The 21,523-nt window shown below is 38.3% G+C and overlaps 1 protein-coding gene across 1 annotated transcript in view; it reads right to left on the reverse strand.

Moving 5' to 3' along the window:
• Nucleotides 1-398: 398 nt before the first annotated feature.
• LOC113239332 (eukaryotic translation initiation factor 2-alpha kinase-like) overlaps nucleotides 399-21,523 on the reverse strand; it is a 48,722-nt gene continuing 27,597 nt past the window's right edge. Inside the window, exons 7-15 of the mRNA XM_026476281.1 lie at nucleotides 19,946-20,138; nucleotides 18,103-18,574; nucleotides 17,086-17,226; nucleotides 14,962-15,159; nucleotides 12,979-13,228; nucleotides 8,249-8,416; nucleotides 4,492-4,714; nucleotides 3,094-3,290; nucleotides 399-741 (exon numbers count right to left, since the gene is read on the reverse strand). Of these exons, the coding sequence (XP_026332066.1) occupies nucleotides 616-741; nucleotides 3,094-3,290; nucleotides 4,492-4,714; nucleotides 8,249-8,416; nucleotides 12,979-13,228; nucleotides 14,962-15,159; nucleotides 17,086-17,226; nucleotides 18,103-18,574; nucleotides 19,946-20,138 (1,968 nt within the window). The 3' untranslated portion in view covers nucleotides 399-615. The remainder of the gene's footprint in view (nucleotides 742-3,093; nucleotides 3,291-4,491; nucleotides 4,715-8,248; nucleotides 8,417-12,978; nucleotides 13,229-14,961; nucleotides 15,160-17,085; nucleotides 17,227-18,102; nucleotides 18,575-19,945; nucleotides 20,139-21,523) is intronic.

A 21,523-nucleotide genomic window follows, 5' to 3' on the forward strand; every position in this document is an offset into this window, starting at 1 on the left:
ATGCGTAGCCATGCTACGGGAGCAGATGGACATAAATTATCACAGAATGAATCCCAAGGAACAGTAAAAGAAGTCAAGGTAGACAAAATCTAATACGAAGAGACATTTTCACAGAAAAAATCGGACCAGATTGGATGACTAAGGGGAAGAGAGGAGTGAAGAGATCTAGGGGACACCTACGCCGTAGAGGCAACTACTACGTACAATAATTAATTTGTTTAAGCTTTTTCTTTCATTTTAAAGTATGTCAAGAAGATGAGCAGGCGATCGATTTTATCGACCCATCGCTACTCCCGTGGCATTCAAGTTAATCGTTAACAATATAAACATAAATATTGATTCGTCATTTCTATCAGTCTGAAACGACGGATCGAAACGACGAATCAATATTAGGTCGACTTCCGAAGCTTCCCTAAGCATACCGCAGCTTTATTTTGCAGCTACGATAATTATCAACTATACTGTCATAATCCTAAGGTATATTATTATTCGTTACCTAAAAATCCCTTGCAGTCCCGTGCCGTCCCGTTTGTGGGCGCCGGGCCTAAACGATTATTAACACGCGTGTGATTTAAAATGCTTGAATGTACTGTCTAGGTGTACATTAGTTTGCCGCTAAGTGGTCACCACGGCGCAAGGAGGGACGATCGGGTGTTCGTATAGTGGCGGTCGAGTCCGCAGTTCAGCGGCCGTCGGACGCAGCGATGGGTCCTCGCTTAACATCAGCTTTAGCACCTCCATCTGGGAAAAATGTAAGATTTGCAATTACCTGAGATTTCCACCTCATCAGGGCCTAATCCGAAATATAAATAAATGCGAAAGTAACTCTGTCTGTTAAGATTTCCCGCCTAAAGCACTGAAACCAAATTTGATGTATTTTATACTATTTTTTGCATTGACTTACAATTATATGGACGTCGGGTCCGCGCTAATAAGTGTCCGAACTTATAGGGCGTTTAAGTCGTATACAGAGCGTCATTCACGCTTTAGTCTTCGTTTGTTCGACTGACAGCGAAGCAAACAAAATTAGACAGTACTGCGATGACATTACAATTAAAATTCAACGTTTTAGCTTTTTCATATTCCTTTACATGTCACTACGTTTAAATAGGTTGACTTGGGACATTTTTTTCGTGGTTTTTGTATTAGACCCGTCGTCCATTTATTTGTAAGTCAATGACTTTTTTGTCACAAAAATAAATCAGGGGTGAAGTAGGGGATAAAAGTTTAAACGTGAACCAATCATTTTTCGAGTAGGTAGTACAGTAGGATACTCAAAGTACTCATACGCAGACTGAAGTAGCGGGCACCAGCTAATAGAAACACATTTCAATTGGCAATGGGCTCTGTAAGAAAGTTTATTTCCACCAGAACTACACTGCCAACCTCAAACAAACTGGCCAGTCGGCGCTCTGAACTGGGAGTCGACTCAGAACCTTACGATAACTCAGTTGTCGACCGATTCGTTTAAATATCGTAAAATTTCTTTTCATTTTTATTCCCTACACCCGAATCGAACGTCAAATTGTCGTATTCGAAACCGAACCAAAATGACGCCACACCCGTACGATTACTCGAACTTCTCGACCGGCAAAGGCTACAAACGTTATTAAAGACCCCAGTTATCGAATGAAAGTTACCGAACGTCCTATTGCTTACAAAGCAAGAATGTTATTACATGGAAATCTCTTAACATTTTAAATAAAGTCTGGATTTTGTTCAGTTTTATTAAGTTATTTTAATGCAAGACTAATGCATTCCTATATTGTAGGTCTTTAAAGTCTTAAAAATGTATATGAAGGATTTGCATTTTTCTTATGATCTATTTCACCGACTAACTCCGTAAATGCTCTTGGATAACGAAGTCGTATCTGAATCGTTTTCGTTTATATATTTTTCTCATTGTCATTATGACTGAAGAATTATTAAAGATGTCATGTCCGATACCTCCAATGAACACTTACGCCAACTTAATTGTTTTGTATTTAAATTTTATTGAATTATTTTATGTGAAATTACTCCATTAGTTTGTTATAATTATTAATACAAAGATCGAACACTCAGATAACATTACTTCGATCCGGCCGGATTCGAACCGACGTCTTCTAGCATACCGTGCCAGACGCTATACCAACTAAGCCACGGAATGAACCAGCGGACTTCACGAATTTTTCTATGCGCTTGCGTCGTATCGTTGTATTTTGGTTTTTCAACGACTTTTAACCGTAGCGCCACCTGTGAGAAATCTATGATATTTCGTCACCCAGTTAAATGCTTTTACATCTACCAGTCCCGGCTAGAGACGTCGCTATTCATTGTATTCATTTTTTTTATTGAATTGATATTATGTATTGTTTTTATTTTGTTTTTTTTGTTGTGTTCTTTATTTTTTTTTCACAAAATTCGTTTTTTTGTTTTTGTCCAATTTTAATTAAATTTTTATTGAATTGATATTCAATTATTTTTGTGAAATTACTCCACTAGTTTGTTATAATTATTAATACAAAGATCGAACACTCAGAAAAAATTCCTTCGACCGACCGGATCGAAGGAATTTTTCCAATTTTGTTTTTTGTTTCTTTTTTCACAAAATTCAGGGAGCACAATATTAGTAAATAAATATGGCTGTTTACAAAAATAGCAGAAATTGACCAAAAAATAAAGATGGCATAGTGTTCATTGGCAGGATTGTGAAAAGTCTTATTTATTGTTCTCCAAAAATATCGTATGTATTTGTGATAGCCGTACAATAACAGCAGCGTAGAAGAGAAGAGAGTAAGTGGGCTGTTCTCGAATTTGCCTTTTTGCTAAACTGAACTCCGTTCAGGAATTCATTAATATTATAATAACATTTATTTATTAGAAGTCTTTTAGTTTTTTGAAAAATATTCTTTCGTTAGTTTCAGTTTTCAGTATATATGGCACACGGTGACGTATGGGCTAGACGAATGTAGGATTAATCTAGATATAGGAAGCATTAAACTATTTTTATTTATTTTATTACTTACACTGTAATTAAGGTGGTAATTAACACCAGAAATAATGAGACATGAATAAAAGGAGTTTTTTTTTTGTAAAGAAGTTGCAACTGACCTCTTCAGGATGACTTTTGTGGAATTGCTTCGGATAGATTCCATCGCGGACCTGGTTCAAGCATTTGACCCGTTCGTGCTCGGAGCTGAACGGGTAGTAGAACTCGAAGAGGATCAGGCCCAACGAATAGATGTCCACTTTGAAGTCGTAGTTACGGTCGCCGCGACGCTGTTCCGGTGACATGTACAGCTTGGTCCCTAAAAATTTTAATATAATATTTTTTTAGCATAAATACACGCACGCTTGGCCATAATTTCACTTGATGCCCAGGCTTGAATAAGCTCAAATTGTAGTTTTAGAGAAGCACACATGAATGATGACGTAGTACATAGACTGTAAACTGGCAGTCGGTACTATCTCAATTTTGACAACTTTACAGGATAAAAATTAACAGTACGTAGTTTTTAAATATTTTTATTACACATGTATACAATATACACTACGTATTTTTTATTTCATAAACCAGATACTATATAAATGATGTTTTCTTCACCTTTAAAGTTGTGAAAATTGAGATAGTACCGGTTGCCAGTTCACAGTCCAATTATTCTACAATTAATGATAAAGATCAAACAACATAAATAAGAACAATTCGGAAGGCCCGCTGGTCGTTCGTTCTGGTCGTGCTGGTGGTTCGTTCCGTGTCTTAGTTGCATAGTGTCTGCCGCGGTTTGCTGAGAGACGCTGGTTCGGATCCAGCCGGATCGAAGGATTTTTTTTGTGTTCGATTTTTGTATTAATAATTGGAGTAATTTCATAAAAAATAATAAAATATGGTGGTCAAATATCTTGACATTCAATAATTATTTATTTCATCTTATTTTATTTTATAATACCAAGTGATGGGACGGACAAGTCCTGCGCCTGGTGGTAAGCGACACGCCTATCCATAACAGTTGCAGTGCCACACAGAGCTTTAAATCTCAAAGTTCTGAGGGGCACTGCCACCACCGCGCTTTTCACACTGTGACATAAGTCGACAAGTCCCAAGTGCCTGTAATTTCACCAGCACCCTTACCCTTCCAAACAAGAATGCAGTAATGCTCACCAATGCTTGGCGGCAAAAATAAGTAAGGTGGCAGCACTGCACTTGACCTACTCTTTCACGAGCAGCTCTACTGCTACTAACTAGAACTTAATAACATAAAGAAAAAATTATGAAATCTGGCCGGATTTGAACCACCGTCTGTTGCCAATTGTCACAGACCGAGCCAGCAGATAGCCAAGCATTTATCGCCTTCGGTTCGATATTGTCTTTAATAAGCGCCACTTTTCTAGCACTATGTTTTATACTTCCTCTTTAGTTTTTCTTTCCGTCCAACTGATTCCCTCCATTCTTCTCCAGCACTTGCTTCTAATCAAACATTTATTGAAATCAGTTTAAAAACGGAAACTCACCAACGCTTTTAGTATGCACGTGTTGGTGCGAGTGATAGTGAGCAGGTTCTGGACCATCGGAGGCGCAGTCTCCCATAGTGGTGACCAGGCCGAAGTCCCCTACCTTCACCCGTCCGTCAAGCGAGAACAGAATATTCCGCGGCTTAAGGTCGCGATGTATCAGCTTGTTGCTGTGCACGTACTCCACCGCCGATACTATTTGGCTAAACAAGGACCTCACCACCTGCAATTGTATCATTGAAAACCACCAATTAATTTTAATTGTTTAACGACAGGAATGTGAACAGCGCGTGCTAAAAATCATCCATGGGAGCACTTAAAACACTTGACGAGGTCACTATTCTAAAAACGTCGGTTTAGCTAATGGACTACGTTTCTATACAATTAGAGAGTACTTAGAATTTAGAATTTAATATTTACAATTTAAGACATAAGTACAGTTAATAATTATACAGGGTGTCCCGGGACGCGACGTCAAGCCGGAACGGGGTGATAGGCCAGGTCATAACTGTTATCAGAAAAATAAAAAATAAAATCTATGTCATGTATTTTAAAAATTATGACCATTTTGAAAAAAATCGAAAAATATACACCCTGTGACGCATTTTCACTTCCCGTTTCTACAAATTTCCACTTTATTTTATTTTTTTTATTATTTTGTAACCCTGAGTAATGCTCCTGTAGCTAGTCGTCTAAAATTTTGACACAACTGCTCTAATTTTGAAAAAAAAAATGACACGTTATTCCCATATCAAAAGAGAAATTGAATTTTCGTTCAATTTCAACTCACTCTACCGAAAAAAAAATGTACTACACTGGTTGGGCAAGTAGCTTTAAAAGTTGGCGCATTTTAAGAGGATTCCAAAATGGTATTACACTTGCTACTTTATTTCTTAGATTATGGTGAAATAATTTTTTTTGTGAACAAAACCGGTTTTCAACTATTTTTTATTTCTTAATTTAAATTTATTTAGTGTACCCAATCCTTCGCTCGGAACGGTAACTATGACATAATTCTTAACGGTAACTATGAGAGAGACGGAGAGAGCTATTCTACGAAGTGTGAGTGAGATAGAGAGTGACGCCGCTAATGTGTGAGATTCATAATTCTAGTATGAGAGAGACGGAGAGAGCTTTTCTACGAAGTGTGACTGAGATAGAGAGTGACGCCGCTAATTTAAATTAATGGCATCATTATTTTTTTCTTTGAGCTTAGGATAGTTCCATTAAATAAAAAATCTATTTAAGTAAAATTATGATTTTATTTAAATTACAGCAAATGTTCAAAATGCTTTCCTTCAGCTGCAATACACGCCCGACATCTTTTGAGAAATGATCGGAATATTAAACGGGCGAATCTTCCGTTATTAACAAATTCTCCTGCTTCTGCTATTCTCGCACGTAGCTCCGCCAAGTCTTCTATTGGTTTACGGTAAACTTTTTCTTTCATTGCTCCCCAGTAAAAGAAATCGAGTGGATTTAAATCTGGAGAACGGGCTGGCCACGAGATTGTGCCAGACCGTCCTATCCACCTGCCCGGGTATTCCTCATCGAGGTATGCTCTAACTGAGCGGGCATAATGCGCCGGGCAGCCATCTTGCTGGTACCACATATCTCTGTAAATGTTTAATGGTACGTCTTCCAGTAAATTTGGCAATTGATTTTGTAGAAAATCTAAATAAATTTCGCTATCCAAGTTCTCTGGCAACTCATAGGGCCCAATGATTTTCCCATTTAAAATCCCTGTCCACATGTTCACTTTAAAGCGGTATTGTGACCTGTCTTGTCTCATCAAATGTGGATTTTCTACATGCCACTCGTGTAGGTTATGTAAGTTCATGTAACCATCTTTTTTAAATGTTGATTCATCAGACCATAAAATTTTTTGTAGGAATTGCGGATCTTCTCGGTGTCTCTCTAGCATTGTTTGGCAAAATGCAACTCTCGGTGAATAATCGCGCTCAAGTAATGACTGTACTCTCTGTACATGGAACGGGTGGAGTTTATTGTATTGTAAAATTCGGTGTGCTACACTTTTTGGCACTCCTGTAGTTGCTTCAATTCCACGTACCGAAGAACTCGGGTTTTCTTCCACTGCTTCCATTACGACGTCCTCGTAATGATGGAAACTTCTACTTTCACTATGCGCTTCGCTTGGGAATCGTCCCTCTGAGAGCAAACGGTGCACATTCGTAAAAACTCGATGATCGGGATGACGAGCAGCATTTGGGTACCTCTCACGATAAAGTCTAGCTGCAGCACTAGCATTGCATCTGCATTCCCCATAAATGAGGTGCATGTTGGCATATTCCTGTACGGTGTACACGGACATGGTGTCACAACACAATCACAGTGGTCCAGAGGAAAAAAGAAAGCAAAGGTCGTAAAAAAGAGAAACTAAACAGTCCAAATCCAAATCAAAAGCAATCGGGGTCCAATAAACGAAGCAAAAGGTTGTTAGTACGAAATCAAGACGAACGAATACGGAAAGGTGCGCAGTAAACGAAGTAGCGTAACGTACTGTCGTTATTGTGAATTGTGCTCGCACTAGTCGAATAATATCTATCCGTCTCACACATTAGCGGCGTCACTCTCTATCTCACTCACACTTCGTAGAAAAGCTCTCTCCGTCTCTCTCATACTAGAATTATGAATCTCACACATTAGCGGCGTCACTCTCTATCTCACTCACACTTCGTAGAATAGCTCTCTCCGTCTCTCTCATAGTTACCGTTAAGAATTATGTCATAGTTACCGTTCCGAGCGAAGGATTGGGTACACTAAATAAATTTAAAAATAAGAAATGAAAAATAGTTGAAAACCGGTTTTGTTCACAAAAAAAATTATTTCACCATAATCTAAGAAATAAAGTAGCAAGTGTAATACCATTTTGGAATCCTCTTAAAATGCGCCAACTTTTAAAGCTACTTGCCCAACCAGTGTAGTACATTTTTTTTTCGGTAGAGTGAGTTGAAATTGAACGAAAATTCAATTTCTCTTTTGATATGGGAATAACGTGTCATTTTTTTTTCAAAATTAGAGCAGTTGTGTCAAAATTTTAGACGACTAGCTACAGGAGCATTACTCAGGGTTACAAAATAATAAAAAAATTAAAATAAAGTGGAAATTTGTAGAAACGGGAAGTGAAAATGCGTCACAGGGTGTATATTTTTCGATTTTTTTCAAAATGGTCATAATTTTTAAAATACATGACATAGATTTTATTTTTTATTTTTCTGATAACAGTTATGACCTGGCCTATCACCCCGTTCCGGCTTGACGTCGCGTCCCGGGACACCCTGTATAATAACGTCTTGTTAGAAAAATGTATTGGAAAAAAATCTTTTAATATAATACCAAATGCGGGACGAACAAGTCGTACGCCTGGTGGTTAGCGTCACTATACGTAACAGTTGCAGTGCCACTCAGATCTTTAAATTGCAAAGATCTTAGGGGCACTGCCATTGCGCCCGTCACCCTGAGGCATAAGTTGATAAGTCCCATGTGCCTGTAATTTCACCAGCACCCGTAGCCTTCAAAACCGGAACACAGTAATGCTGGCATTACTACTTGGCGGCAGAAATAGGTAAGGGGGCAGTACTTCCCTAGACTCTCGACGAACTCTTTTACAAGGAGCTCCACTGCTATTAAAATGATTTTGACTTTTTTTACTTTTGCGACAACCCGCGTTGTGCAATGCGAGCGCACCGCGAGAAATGCGAACGTATGTACAAGTAGAAAAAGAAAATATAAATACCTCATCCCCTCTAGACTCCCAGGTATTATGAAGCAGCAGCCAGTGATAGAGGCTGTCTCGCTTACAGAGCTGCATTTGGATGTAAAGATACATCAAGGTGGCAGGTTCTTCGGGCACCGGCGAATCGCGGACCACCATGTCCAGAGACCAGTGACGAGTGTGCCCTTTCTGGCAAAAAAACACAAAATTTTGTTACATATCTTATTCACCGTCGATCTGTCACGTTTTTGACTAAATGACTAAAGTCAAAAATTCAACAAGGTATCTAAAACTCCATCCTGTTGTAAAACTGACAATATAAATATCTGAGGGTACCGCAACACTGTATCGCTACATGGCTATGGCATCACATTACATTTACTCAAATATTTTGTATGCCCGTAAAAATATACATAACTTCGTTAAGAAAGAAGATATCCATAATATTAACCTTACAACTAGTCCAAACCCATGGTACTACGATTTCGTTTAACTAAGGTTAACGATTCTTTTATGGGGAACTGTATACGTTTTTACAATAAGATTCCGGAGGTTAATGAAGGTTATCATTTCCTAAGTTTGAAACTCACATTAAAAGTATGTTAATTGAAAAGATATTACAAAATTGAAGAGTATGTGTTAGATAAAGACGTATGGAAAGACAACATGAGTCTAGATTCCACACAATTATGACTCAAGGTGTATTCCATAGCATTTAAGTTTATTTGAAAAGAGCAATCCCTAGGGTTTCTTGCTCATTCTTCTCAGGGAGGTCAGCGCAGTGAACGAGCAGTAGCTTAAAAAATGACGTTTTCAAGATATGTCTATAAAAAAAAAAAAGGTATAGCACATCTTCGACAACCGTAAAATTCCCGTTTAACAAAATGCTAACGTGCCTACACCCCTGTTACGTTTTTAAATTTATTTCATGACTTTATTTATTAAAGATACAATGTAAACTTACAGTAACAACCAAAACGCTTACATGCTAATTACTTATACTACATACATATTTGATACGCTACGTTTGCCTGATAAGTTACTAATGCAAAAGATGTCAGCATCCTGGGCCTTAGCGACTAGACAATTAAGCAACGTGAGATTACGTTTCGTGGGCGCGTTGTCAGCCCGACAAGTGTGTCGCACGTGTGGCGCAAACAATTGATGTCGGCGTCGGCCCGTGCAGACGTACCTGTTTGGCACAAACGGATCGACGTTGCTCAGTGTCCGGGATTGTCCACCTTACCTCGCAGGAGAAGTACGTAATGGAGTACGGTGCGAACTTTACGTCTCACTTCCAAGGTGACAAGACCGACCATTCCGTAGACAAATAAGGAAGGAAAAAGCAGCGGATAATAACCATACATTCTCTTGTACAAGTATCGAGCGAATTTGCGTTGTATTTTTTCAATCTGGAGACAATATTTATCCTCATAACGATTCCCAGATTTCCGCGCAAGAATACTTCCACGTGGGCTGGAATACTTCGAGCCCACTTCTTACAAAAGCATTGTAAAGTATAAGTGCCACCCTAGTAGCACGAAACTGTAAGGATGCTCGCATAACAAAAGCGAGTTTTATTGGCCGTTTTGCAGAGAGTCGTGATGGTGATCATGAAAGTTGCGCTTGGGGTCCATTATTACTCCCAGATCGCGAATAGACTACTCGTTCAAGTGCTGTATTACCTATAGAATACTCGTAATTTATAGGGGCGATAGATCTCGAGTAGGACATTAAAAGTTAACCCATTGCTTCCACACCATACAGTTACCGCATCAATATCGCACTGCAGAGCCCGACAGCCTATGACCGAAAGCAAACAATAAACACCTAGCTGTGTTAAGAACCTTGGGAAGATCATTTATCATGAGTAATAATAGGGTTGGTCCTAAAATGCTACCCTGACTCACCCCGGACCTTGTAAAATAATGGTCAGATTTATAATTTTTAAATTTAAAATATTGTTTGCGGTCATCAATATAGCTAGCAAACAGCTTTTCCAAGCCGGGTGCAATTCCTATAGCGGAAAGTTTTTCCAACAGAATATCATTGTCCACTAGGTCAAACGCCTTCGTGAAATCGACGTAAGCGGCATCCATCTGTCGACGTACATCCATTTGGGATGCTACATAGTCAACAAATGAAATAAGGTTAGTAGTGGTGGATCAACCACTCCGAAATCCATGTTGAGCGATATCTAAACGATTACTGACTTGCAGTTTTATGTGAAAATTTAAGATGTGCTCAAAAACTTTACAGAATACACTTAAAATTGCGATAGGCCTGTACATTGTGATTTCTTTAGAAGTGCCTTTTTTCGGGACAGGTGTTACCCTTGATACTTTCTATGTACTTGAAAATTGTCCTTTCTGGATCGAGCGGTTATACATAAATTGGGCCCAGCAGGCGAACTGGATTTAAGGCGACGTATTGCACGGCGCAAATCGTCCACCGAGACATGGGTAATGCGTACAGTACATCACTAACACTACCCGCTGTACGAGACTCCGCTCCGCCTCAGCTGCATCTAGCAGTGGGGAGTTTGAATGAATGAAAGAGAGAAAGAAAGAAAGAAACTCGCACGGGTCGTTCCGAATACCATCGCGGTTGAAATCCAGTCCCAAAGCCATATATTTTTTAAGGTGGAAAAATTTTATTTTGAGTTTGCCTATATACTCGGGCGTGTACCAAGGCGGATACTGACGCACCCGGGATACACCAGCACATTTCCTAGGTACATGTTTTTCAATAACGGTGTTGAGCTTATCGTAAAAAGCCTCCACAGCTACATCGACTTCCTGCTGGACGAGTACGTTTGCCCAGTTCAAGAAATAACGCGCAAGAAATAAAGAAATATCGCGGTACAGTCCCATAATATCTGCTTTGCGAAAGTTCCAGTCAGTAAGACAAGATTTTTGATCTGTCGGGCCGGGGCACGATGGAGGACTCGTTCCGCGCGGCATGCGCATCACTACCTCAAGCGGTGGGTGGTATTAGGCGGCCGGTACAAGTGCTCCGGCCATCGCTTCTCGTACTACGACATCGTCGCCACTTAAATCTGACAGAACAAGTTTGAACTCCTTCAGTTGATACACTTATTTTAATCAACTGATACGCACTATTCCGAAGGCGTAGCATGCATCATAAGTTTGGGAAAGATTAACGGTGGTTAGCGGTTAACCACATCTGAATATACATATAACAAATTTTAAAATAGCGAAAACTAGTCAACAGGGCTCTCAACGGCTGGTAACGCATAGACAGCTCCTCTGAAGTTGCAGATATAATTAATATAAAAAACTATCGCACTATTCATACATTATTTGATTTTAAATCGGGTGTTAAAGTACACACACACACACACACACACACACTCAACATAAACCCGCACTAGGGAAACCCTGTGTCGCGGGTGCCATGGACTCACACATAGACAACCACAAATTACATCCAAACTCACGAGAGAAATAAATGCAGGCCGTACAAATATTTCTCCCGGCCCGGGAATCGAACCTGGGACCTCTGCGTGGCAGTCCGGTATGGTAACCGTTCGACCACGGAGGAGTTTTAATCGTGTATATGAACATATTTAATTACCTGGACGTTTAAATATGTTCGATAAAATATGTTTTTTTACATAATTAAGTCCCGATTTTAAAAACAAATAAGAACACTTTATTTTTGTTATGTGTAGTTGGTACGTTGTTGAAGAGTAAATATTATTATTATAAAAAAGTAAATAATTTTTCCCATTGATCATAGGGAAATCAAAAGAATAAAGTATGTACTTTGCACGTACAACTACTATAGTGCATTCGGAAATCCGAAAATTGCCGAGAAATATTTATTTATTTTATCTTAGAGGGTATAAACAGCTTATACTACAATATAGAAATTAAATAATAATAATATTAACGCACATATTCTACATAGCCCCGCACTAGGGAAACCCTGTGTCGCGGGTGCCATGGACACGTACATAGATAACCACAAATTACACCCAAACTCACGAGAGTATAGACCATATAGACCATAGAAATATTTCTCCCGGCCGGGATTCGAACCTGGGACCTCTGCGTGGCAGTCCGGCATGGTAACCGTTCGGCCACGGAGGCAGTTGAATGGTAAGCAAACAGCTCCCCGTTGATATAAATTGAGTTAAATAAGCGCATTGATAACATACATAGGCAGTTGAAAGAATTTAAAAAAGTCAAAATAAAGATAACAATACAGTACAATACAGACAATTGTATCAAATAAAATAAAAAACAAATATAAGGATAACGATCCCGGTCTTTTTAACCACTGTAAGGTAATGTCGGTCTTTAACAAGTCGAATGTGTCAATATTACTGGACCAATTTGAAAATGTCAATTTATTAACAAAAACAAACAGGCTTAATAAATTACATACCCTTACCTACCTACCTGAGTTTAAACTACCTAGAATCACCAATACTTACGGTATGAGGACTACAAAGTACATATTACCAAAAATTGTAAATAAAATACCAGTACAATTGCATAAAGATATGTTTATAAATGTAAAAAAATGTAAACAAGTTTTAAAAAAGTATTACTTGGGTTGTATGTTGGACCCATAACAATAGTGGCGAGTATGCGATGCTTTCTACCTTCGCATAAACCCTTTGAAGGGTTTTTGAAAGTAGTCTTAATATACGTTTTTAGTTTAAGTTGGTTTTGAATAAATAAATTAAAAAAAAAATAGTAATTGTATGTACCGCTACGTACCTTTTTCTTCTTAGCATTCGTTTCACTCTTCGGGCAGCTAAGATTAAGTACTCTTTCAAGAGCCTTGTCTGAAGGGTTGCGAGCCTCGGAGAGTTTCGACTCCTCGAATACGATGTAGGAATCCTCATCCTGCGTAGTTTTCGAACGAGTGTAGATGTTATTGGTGCGATGGTCGGTACTGGCGTTGGTCGTCGAGTGACCTGCGCTGGTCACCGCCAATGATCCACAGCTGTCCGTGTAGCTCAGAGATCTGGACATAAATCAATAATCATGGGTTTAAAGATTTATATCGCATTAACATTTTATCCTTGACTGACATGAACGCGGTCAGACTTTGGAACGCAGTTCCCATTATTATTCGTGACAGTAAATCCTTAGCTATCTTTAAAATGAAAATCAAGGAGATGAGAGGAGATCTATTTATCCACTGTTCCATCCATTTTATAAATATTATAATATTAAATATATATTTATCTAAGTATTTATGTCGTCTGTAAAAAATTTAATATTTTTTTCTTATTATTTTATTGCATAATTAAATTTTGTTTATGCATGTAAACCCGATATTGTAATTATTTTGTCCTGTATTTTGGTCTGAAGGAAAAAAATTCTTTTAGAAATAAGCAGTACCTTTTGTTTATGTTTTCCGTTTTACTAAATGTGAAATGTGTTTCCCTGTACAATAAATTGTGAAATAAAAATAAATAAATAATACAATTGTCACTTACACGAGAACTTAACACCGAAGTAAAACTGAACGGTGCATTTATAATGTGGAAATATAACTGTACAATTTCCAGTTATATGTTCTGTGATTTCATGGAAGTGTTTGTTTGTAAGACCCAATGTTTATTGGAGTGATTATATCCTTATCATATTGCTAGCCGACAACCAGACAACCTTCACAAATTGGTTGTGATGGTTGAGATGGAGGGAAAGAGACTCCGCGGTCGATTGCCTAGGCGATGGCTAGACTCCCTATAACAGCTGCCCTGAGAGAGGCCGAAGACAGAACCAGATGGAAGAAAATCGTCCATAAAGTCTCGAAATCCTTTCGGGGACACGACCTTGAGCAATGAAGATAAGGACTAAGTAGAAGATAATTAACATTGATAGTATCGATAAAATAGTGAGTGTTTATTTTTTGCATTTTCATAGTCAGTATTTTTTAAAGACGGAGTAAAATGACAGTTCATTGAGCAAAAGTATTGCCCGCTTGCGAGCAGCTAGTGGTTGCAGTCGATAAAATTATTCCATGACTATCGACTTATTATGATATTGGTCACATTCGACCCCTCCTACGTAAAGTATCGTATGTCGAAATTGCCAAGTTTACAGGGGAGCGTTTTGAAGTTCTGAATTTACTGCAAGGGCGATATAATAGATCATCATAGATCATCCAACCGATTATCTAGGATTTTATAATACTCTATGTGAGTAACAAGCTTTGCCGAATAAAATTGAGAAATGCTAAAATCACGCGTTATGCTCATTTTAGTGAATTCAGAACTTCAAAACGCTCTTCTGTAAACTAGGCAATTTCGACATACGATACTTTACGTAGGAGGGGCCAACTTATGAAATAAATAGCCGAACTCGAAGCTTGACTCATTATTCATCCAATTACTGAGCTCCAGTTCATATGAATTGTCAATTTTTATAAATTCATACATACATACACTGTATTTAGAATTATGATTGTGAAAAACACCAAGAGAAGACATATTTCAAAGTTTTATATTTTACTTCAATATAGATCATCAAATTCGGCTACTCTTGAGAAAGTGTATATGAATAAAAATTTATCTCGATACTAATAGACCAACTTATTTTACCGCGTCTCTCTGTCTGTCTGATTGCGATAAACTCAAAAAGTACTGAACGGATGTTGGTACTCACGTACATGGCCTGGGGCCTAGCGTGACCAAGACTGCAAGTCCGCTACTGATCACATGTAAAAACTAAGAGAAGTTCATGGCCCACCTCTGCCTCTGGTAGTGGTCTGTTCCTTTCTCGCCAGTAGCGAAGCAGTCGTCTATTGGTCTCTGCATATTTAGTAGTACACTATCAGGCTTGCGCGTGTCCCGCTTTTTGACCAGCGACGCCGGCGTAACTACGCCGCCCGACGAATGGACAACTGTCCATTCCTCGGAACGCAACGCGCTGCCGCCTTCCAGTTTCCTGTAAATATTGTACGTTGTGAATGATTATTGATTACAGAAATTTGATTAATAATTGCCAAGTAGTTTTGAGAAACAAAAGGGTTGCTGTGTCCACATGGTGCACCGGGTCCACAAAAGTCCTTGGCATGGCAAAAAAAAATCAATAGTGAGTGAGAAGGTTCCTAAAATCGCTCACCGATGTCGCTACGTAATTATCTATACACACATAGAATAAATTCGTCGACTTAGTAAACTCGACCTACAGGTCGATAAAGGTATGGGGACGGAATCCCGTGGTCGCAGGTTCGAGTCCTGTAAAGTCGAAGGATTTTCTCTTTGTGTTCGATCTTTGTACTTGATAATTAGATAAAGATAAAAATAAATTTATTCTGTACAAAAATTTAACCTAAATACATTGACTTACAATTATATGGACGTCGGGTCCGCGCTAAAAAGTGTCCAAACTTATAGGGCGTTAAAATCGTATACAGAGCGTCATTCACGCTTTAGTCTTCGTTTGTTCGACTGACAGCGAAGCAAGTAAAATTAGACAGTACTGCGATGACATTACAATTTAAATTCAACGTTTTAGCTTTTTCATATTCCTTTACATGTCACTACGTTTAAATAGGTTGACTTGGGACATTTTTTCGTGGTTTTTGTATTAGACCCGTCGTCCATTTATTTGTAAGTCAATGCCTAAATACATGAATCTTAATAATAGTAGACTGTACAACAAGTGCATAAAACGCGTCATTTTACCCGAGACGAGTACATCCACCGCATGCGGGGGTGGATACTTAAGTCGAGGATAAAATGGGTTTTATGAACGAGTTATGCACTCTGCTTTTCACTTCGTTTGCGAGGAAATTAAACAGCAATAATACAAATAAACGATTATTTAATTAAAATTGAATGTAAAATTAGAACAATTAGACATATTTAATGTGATTTTTTTTTGTTCTAGAGCATAAAATCCTATTTTATGCAGCCTACACCCAGCATAAATACGAACTTTAAGTGAGAAGGGAAAATTACCTTATATTTAAATATATGCGCCAGACTATCGCAAACAGTGATATTATTGTATGTTTACATCATTTTAATTAAGGTAAACTAAGTAAAATTGCATCTACCATTTTTAACCATTTCAATTATATCAATATTGATTACTGTACTTGACAGACATAATTTTCAAAAAATATTGTGCTGTAGTTTGTTTCAGAAAGAAGCTATTATTATAATTATTGTAATTCAGTTAAGAGCTACGGCAAAAAAGTCTTTAAGAACCAAAAACAAGATCTGCAACAAACACATGGAAATATTCGTGAGGTCCGTTGGTTCGTTCCGTGGATTAGTTGGCATAGCGTCTGCCACGGTTTGCTGGGAGACATTGGTTCGAATCAAACCAGATCGAAGTTAAGTTTTTCTAAATGTTCGATCTTTGTTTAACAATTAATTATAATTGTTACAAAAAAAATCTAAACTAGAATTTCTCTAAATCTCCAGTAATGAACACCAAAAACCTTAAAAACTTTAAAAATTAATTAACTAACCAGTAATCAACACTCACTAATAAAAACTGCCTCAGTGGCCGAACGGTTACTATGCCGGACACCCACGCCTCTGCGTGCCTGCGTCAGGCCGGGAGAAATATTTGTATGGCCCACATTTATTTATCTCGTGAGTTTGGGTGTAATTTGTGCTTGTCTATAAGAGTGTCCATGGCACCCGCTACACAGGGTGTCCGCAGTGCGGGGCTATGTTGTGTGTGTATATGTGTGTGTGTAAAAAAGAAAAAAGAGAACGCGCAGTAATTGACAACAATAAGAAACATGAAAACTTTATCCTAAATCTTATTAGAAATGAATTTAATAAAAGATGTCGAACACTGGTGGCACCACCTTAAATAACATGAAACAATAATAAACAGCATTTCACTTACTTGACCCACTCGGCGTCGCGCTGCTGCTGGCGCTGCGGCGGTGGTTCCTCGACCCAGGCGTTGAAGTACCGCACGATGTGCTCGTGGTCCAGCTGCGCCAGCGCTTTGACTTCGCGCAGTACGCGGTTGCGTTTCTCCGCCCTAAACGTTGAAATTGTATTATTTAGGCTGGTAACAGATTAACTGCATGCAGTAAAAACCGACTTCATGCAGTCGAGATCGACGGCATGCAGTTAATGTCATTATCAACTTCATGCTGTCGTGGTCTCGGCTGCATGAAGTCGATTACGACTTCACGCATTAACTAAAAACATGCAGTCAATCTGATAGCAGCCTTATTGGTTCATCGAGTTTTCAGGTTTCCGTGATAATATATAAAGAAAGAAAGAAAAGAAAGGATCCACTCTTCATTCCATACAACTTGGGCCCAAAGGTGTACCTCGAGTACTATAGTTCTGGCCAGAGTGTTTTAGTGAATTCCGTTGCTCTGGTAGAGTCTCTCCTGTAGCACGCCCGTCTCGCAAGTGTACTTTCTAGTGGAATTCCCTATTTTATAAGTTACAGAACAACGGAATTGATACTGGAGCACTAACTTCTACTGAGAATCGGAACCTCCTCATTCACGTTCCTTGTGAAAGAGTTCGTCCAGGGAAGTACTGCCACCTTACCTATTTCTACCGCCAAGCAATAATATGAGCATTACTGCGTTCCGGTTTCGAAGGGTAAAGGTGCTGGTGAAATTACAGGCACTAGGGACTTGTCAACTTATGTCTCAAGATAACAGGCGCAGTGGAAGTATCCCTATCTTTACGATTTTAAGCTCTGAGTGGCACTGCAACTGTTTTGGATAAACGTGTCGTTTACCACCAGGCGCACGCCTATTCGTCCAGTCACTTGATGTTATTAAAAATTGCCAAATGCAAACCGTTGTATAGAGAAATCGTATTGTTGTAAATGTAATTGTTTTCCATCTATTCTGGGTATAAGATTCGTCGTGTTATATAATAAGATTCTTACTGTTTCGGCAAAGTGATCCTCTTCACCGCATAATGGCGGTCGTCAATATTGTTTCTCGCCTCGAACACGACTCCGAAGCCGCCTTTTCCCAAGCACCGCAATGGCTCAAAATCATTCTCGAACCGGCTCGAAAGATCGTTGGAACTGTTCGACATATGTCTCCCGTAGTGATTCTCCAGGACGACAACCTCCTGCTTCATGGGTAGGGGCGAAGACGAACTTACTTTGGGCGCAAAAAATCTCGGCCAAATCATCAGATTCATCAACAAAGCGGAGCTGATTGTTATTAGTAATACTTCCTTCCACCAGAACCAGAGGGAGTACACGTGTATGTGAACGTGGTGGGCGCCGTCACTATGATCGCCGCTGCTGTTTGGCTGAGCAATTTCTGGTATTTCGTCTAGCGCGTCTTCGCTCACTTGTACCGCTTGATCACACGTTTCATGCAAGTATAAGAAAAATCCGTGGTTTCCTGTATAGAAATAAAGCAAAACATGTCTAATCGCATTTACAGCCGTACCTATGCGCACTTAAAAGAAAGAAAGAAAGAAAGAAAGAAACATTTATTCGGCTATTACAAATAATAATAATAATAACATTAGCCTAAATTTAAATTAAAAGATAAAAAAAAATATATTACGAAGTACATAATTAATAGCCGAAAAGGCTAGCCAGCTCAGCTTAATGCTGGGCAGAGCCACAGCGCTGATTTTCAGCTGGAGCCTGAGAAGAGGTAGATAGCAATGCCTATTTAACAAAAACTAAAAAGAATAACAAGAATTTGATCCGTAACCTAAACATTTAAAATAACAATACCCAATTTATAATATAATTATTACAATATGCAGCGTGACAGTATAAAATAACAAAATTAATAATAATAATAAGAATAATGTCCGAGTCATAACTATACTAAAATAAATTAACAACTAGCTTTAGTGATTGATGCCGTTCATTTGCCCTATTAGCGTAAACTCTTTAATTCTTTTGCGAAAAAATTACACTTACGTGTAATTGTGCATGTTTGGTAATTGTGCAATTTCAATTTATTAATATTTCATTGCGTTTATTATTATTATTACTCGAATTGATTATTTCCTTTGTCTAATTGTTGTTCGTGTCAAATTTATTTGTTTATTTACTGCCCAATTGTGTAATATTTACAAAGTAGCATTAATTTCATGACGGGCCATGGCAAAATAACATAGAGGGCTATGGAAATAGCACAGTCCTCAGACGCTGAATAATGAACTTTTTGGACTTGATTTTTGTTGCTTATTTATTTTAACTTGACTTTTTTTAATTTCTCTTATTCTTTGTTTTCTTCTATCGTTATTTTTTGTGTTATGAACGAATTATGTAATTTTTTATAATTGTTTGTAATTACTGTAGTGTGATTAAGTTATGGATAGGGGTGTCGCTTATAACCAGGCGTACGACTAGATCAATTCGTCCCTTTATATCATAAAAAAAAACAAATGAATATTTTGTACATATATAATAACATACTTCTGTTTTTTTTTATGACTACAGAACGGTGACACATTCTTAAATATGTTTTTAATCAAGTTGTAAACGTTATAATGCGTTAATGGTTAACATGGCAATTTATAAAAATCATTACAGTTTTAATTTATATAATTATTATTTGAAATTCTAAACATGAGATCCAGAAATTTCGCACTAATGTATTGGTCAAATGCACGTCTAAATTGACGCTACAGTCGATTCCAAAGTGTCAAAATTGATGTGCTCTTTGATAAAAAGCGATCACGTATAAAGATTGTCAACTTACGACTTGGAAATAAAAGTAGAATTAAGTAAATATAGGATAACATCATACCTGTCTGTCCCGTGTTCCCATAGAGAGTAATAAGGGAAAGTGTATTAGGGTCTGAATTCTGCAGAGAAGATAGTGCCGTGTCTCCACCACCGTCCAGCAATGGCCGACTGGTGACCAATTTCCACGGAACGCGCTTCGCAACCACTGCCGTCTCCAACTTCTGAGCGTAAAACGTACTCTCCTGTATGTAGAGCTGTTAAAGAAGGAAAACACGATAAAAATGTATCGAGTTCTTAGGTTTTCTATCGAAAAACAAAAACACAATTTCAATAAGAAAGAAGATGTCCATAATATTAACCCTTAATTGCCGCTGTGGCCGAACGGTTACCATGCCGCACTGCCACGCAGAGGTCCCAGGTTCGACTCCCGGGCCGGGAGAAATATTTGTATGGCCTACATTTATTTATCTCGTGAGTTTGGGTGTAATTTGTAGTTGTCTCTGTGTGTGTCCATGGCACCCACGACACAGGGTTTCCCTAGTACGGGGCTATGAGCGTGTGCGTTAGTTACTAACCTTGGCGCTAGCTAAGTCCAATCTCATGGTACCACGATTTCGTATAACTAAGGTAAACGAATCTTTTATGGGGAACTGTATACGTTTTTGCAATAAGATTCCGGAGCATACATTAAGATTATTATTTCCTAAGTTTAAAAACTACATTAAAAATATTTTGATTGAAAAGTCACTGAAAAGAACTGAAGAGTATGTGTAGATAAAGATGTATGGAACGACAACATGAGTCTAGATTCCACACAATTATGGTTCAAAGTGTATTCCATAGCATTGATATATATGAAAAGAGCAATCCCTAGAATTTCTTGCTCGTTCTTCTCAGGGAAGTCAGCGTAGTTAACGAACAGTAGCTTAAATGTGACGTTTTCAAGTGAAAATTTATTTTACCGATGGAATAAATGATTCAAAGAACTTTGACTTCGCTATTGTTACACAAAGGAAATTAAACTATTTTTTTTTATCCAAATTGCGTAAATTTGTTTTTTCAAACAAACCAACGTTTCGGACCCTTTATAGGTCCCATCAGTCACCCGTGACAATGGGACCTAAAGGGCCCGAAGTGTTGGTTTGTTGTACAACGGAAATATACTTCCGGACACATAATTTGAGTCACCACGCATTTTCAGTACTAAGTGCCCTAAGCTTAAACAATGTTTGATTGATCAAAAACTACTATGCGATTTTGAAACTAGTATACTAACGTCTTTTCCATAAGTCCTTGTTGGGAGATTGGTTTTGTAAAATCGGGGGAAAACTTTATCTTCGATGATAACACTGTTTTTGTATTCCAGCCCATACGACAAAAATGCGAGGTGGCTCGACTTAAGTGTCCGGGAGTATATTATGGCTTTCGTCAAGAATTGCCCGAACTCTCGGGCGATGGACCTACGCTCGTGTGACCAAGTACACCTATGTTTAATTCAGTTGAGAATTCCGGAGTAGATGTGTCATGTTACTGCTGCTGTTATGCAACAATACGTACCGTACAATTATATAATTATGTTCACGTTTATAAAGAGCAGGCCACAGCGCGAACGCAGTTACTCAGCTTAGTTCACGTAGTT

This window comes from Hyposmocoma kahamanoa, unplaced genomic scaffold (assembly GCF_003589595.1).
Source record: "Hyposmocoma kahamanoa isolate Upper Pololo Valley unplaced genomic scaffold, ASM358959v1 99879, whole genome shotgun sequence".
Lineage (NCBI taxonomy): Eukaryota > Metazoa > Arthropoda > Insecta > Lepidoptera > Cosmopterigidae > Hyposmocoma > Hyposmocoma kahamanoa.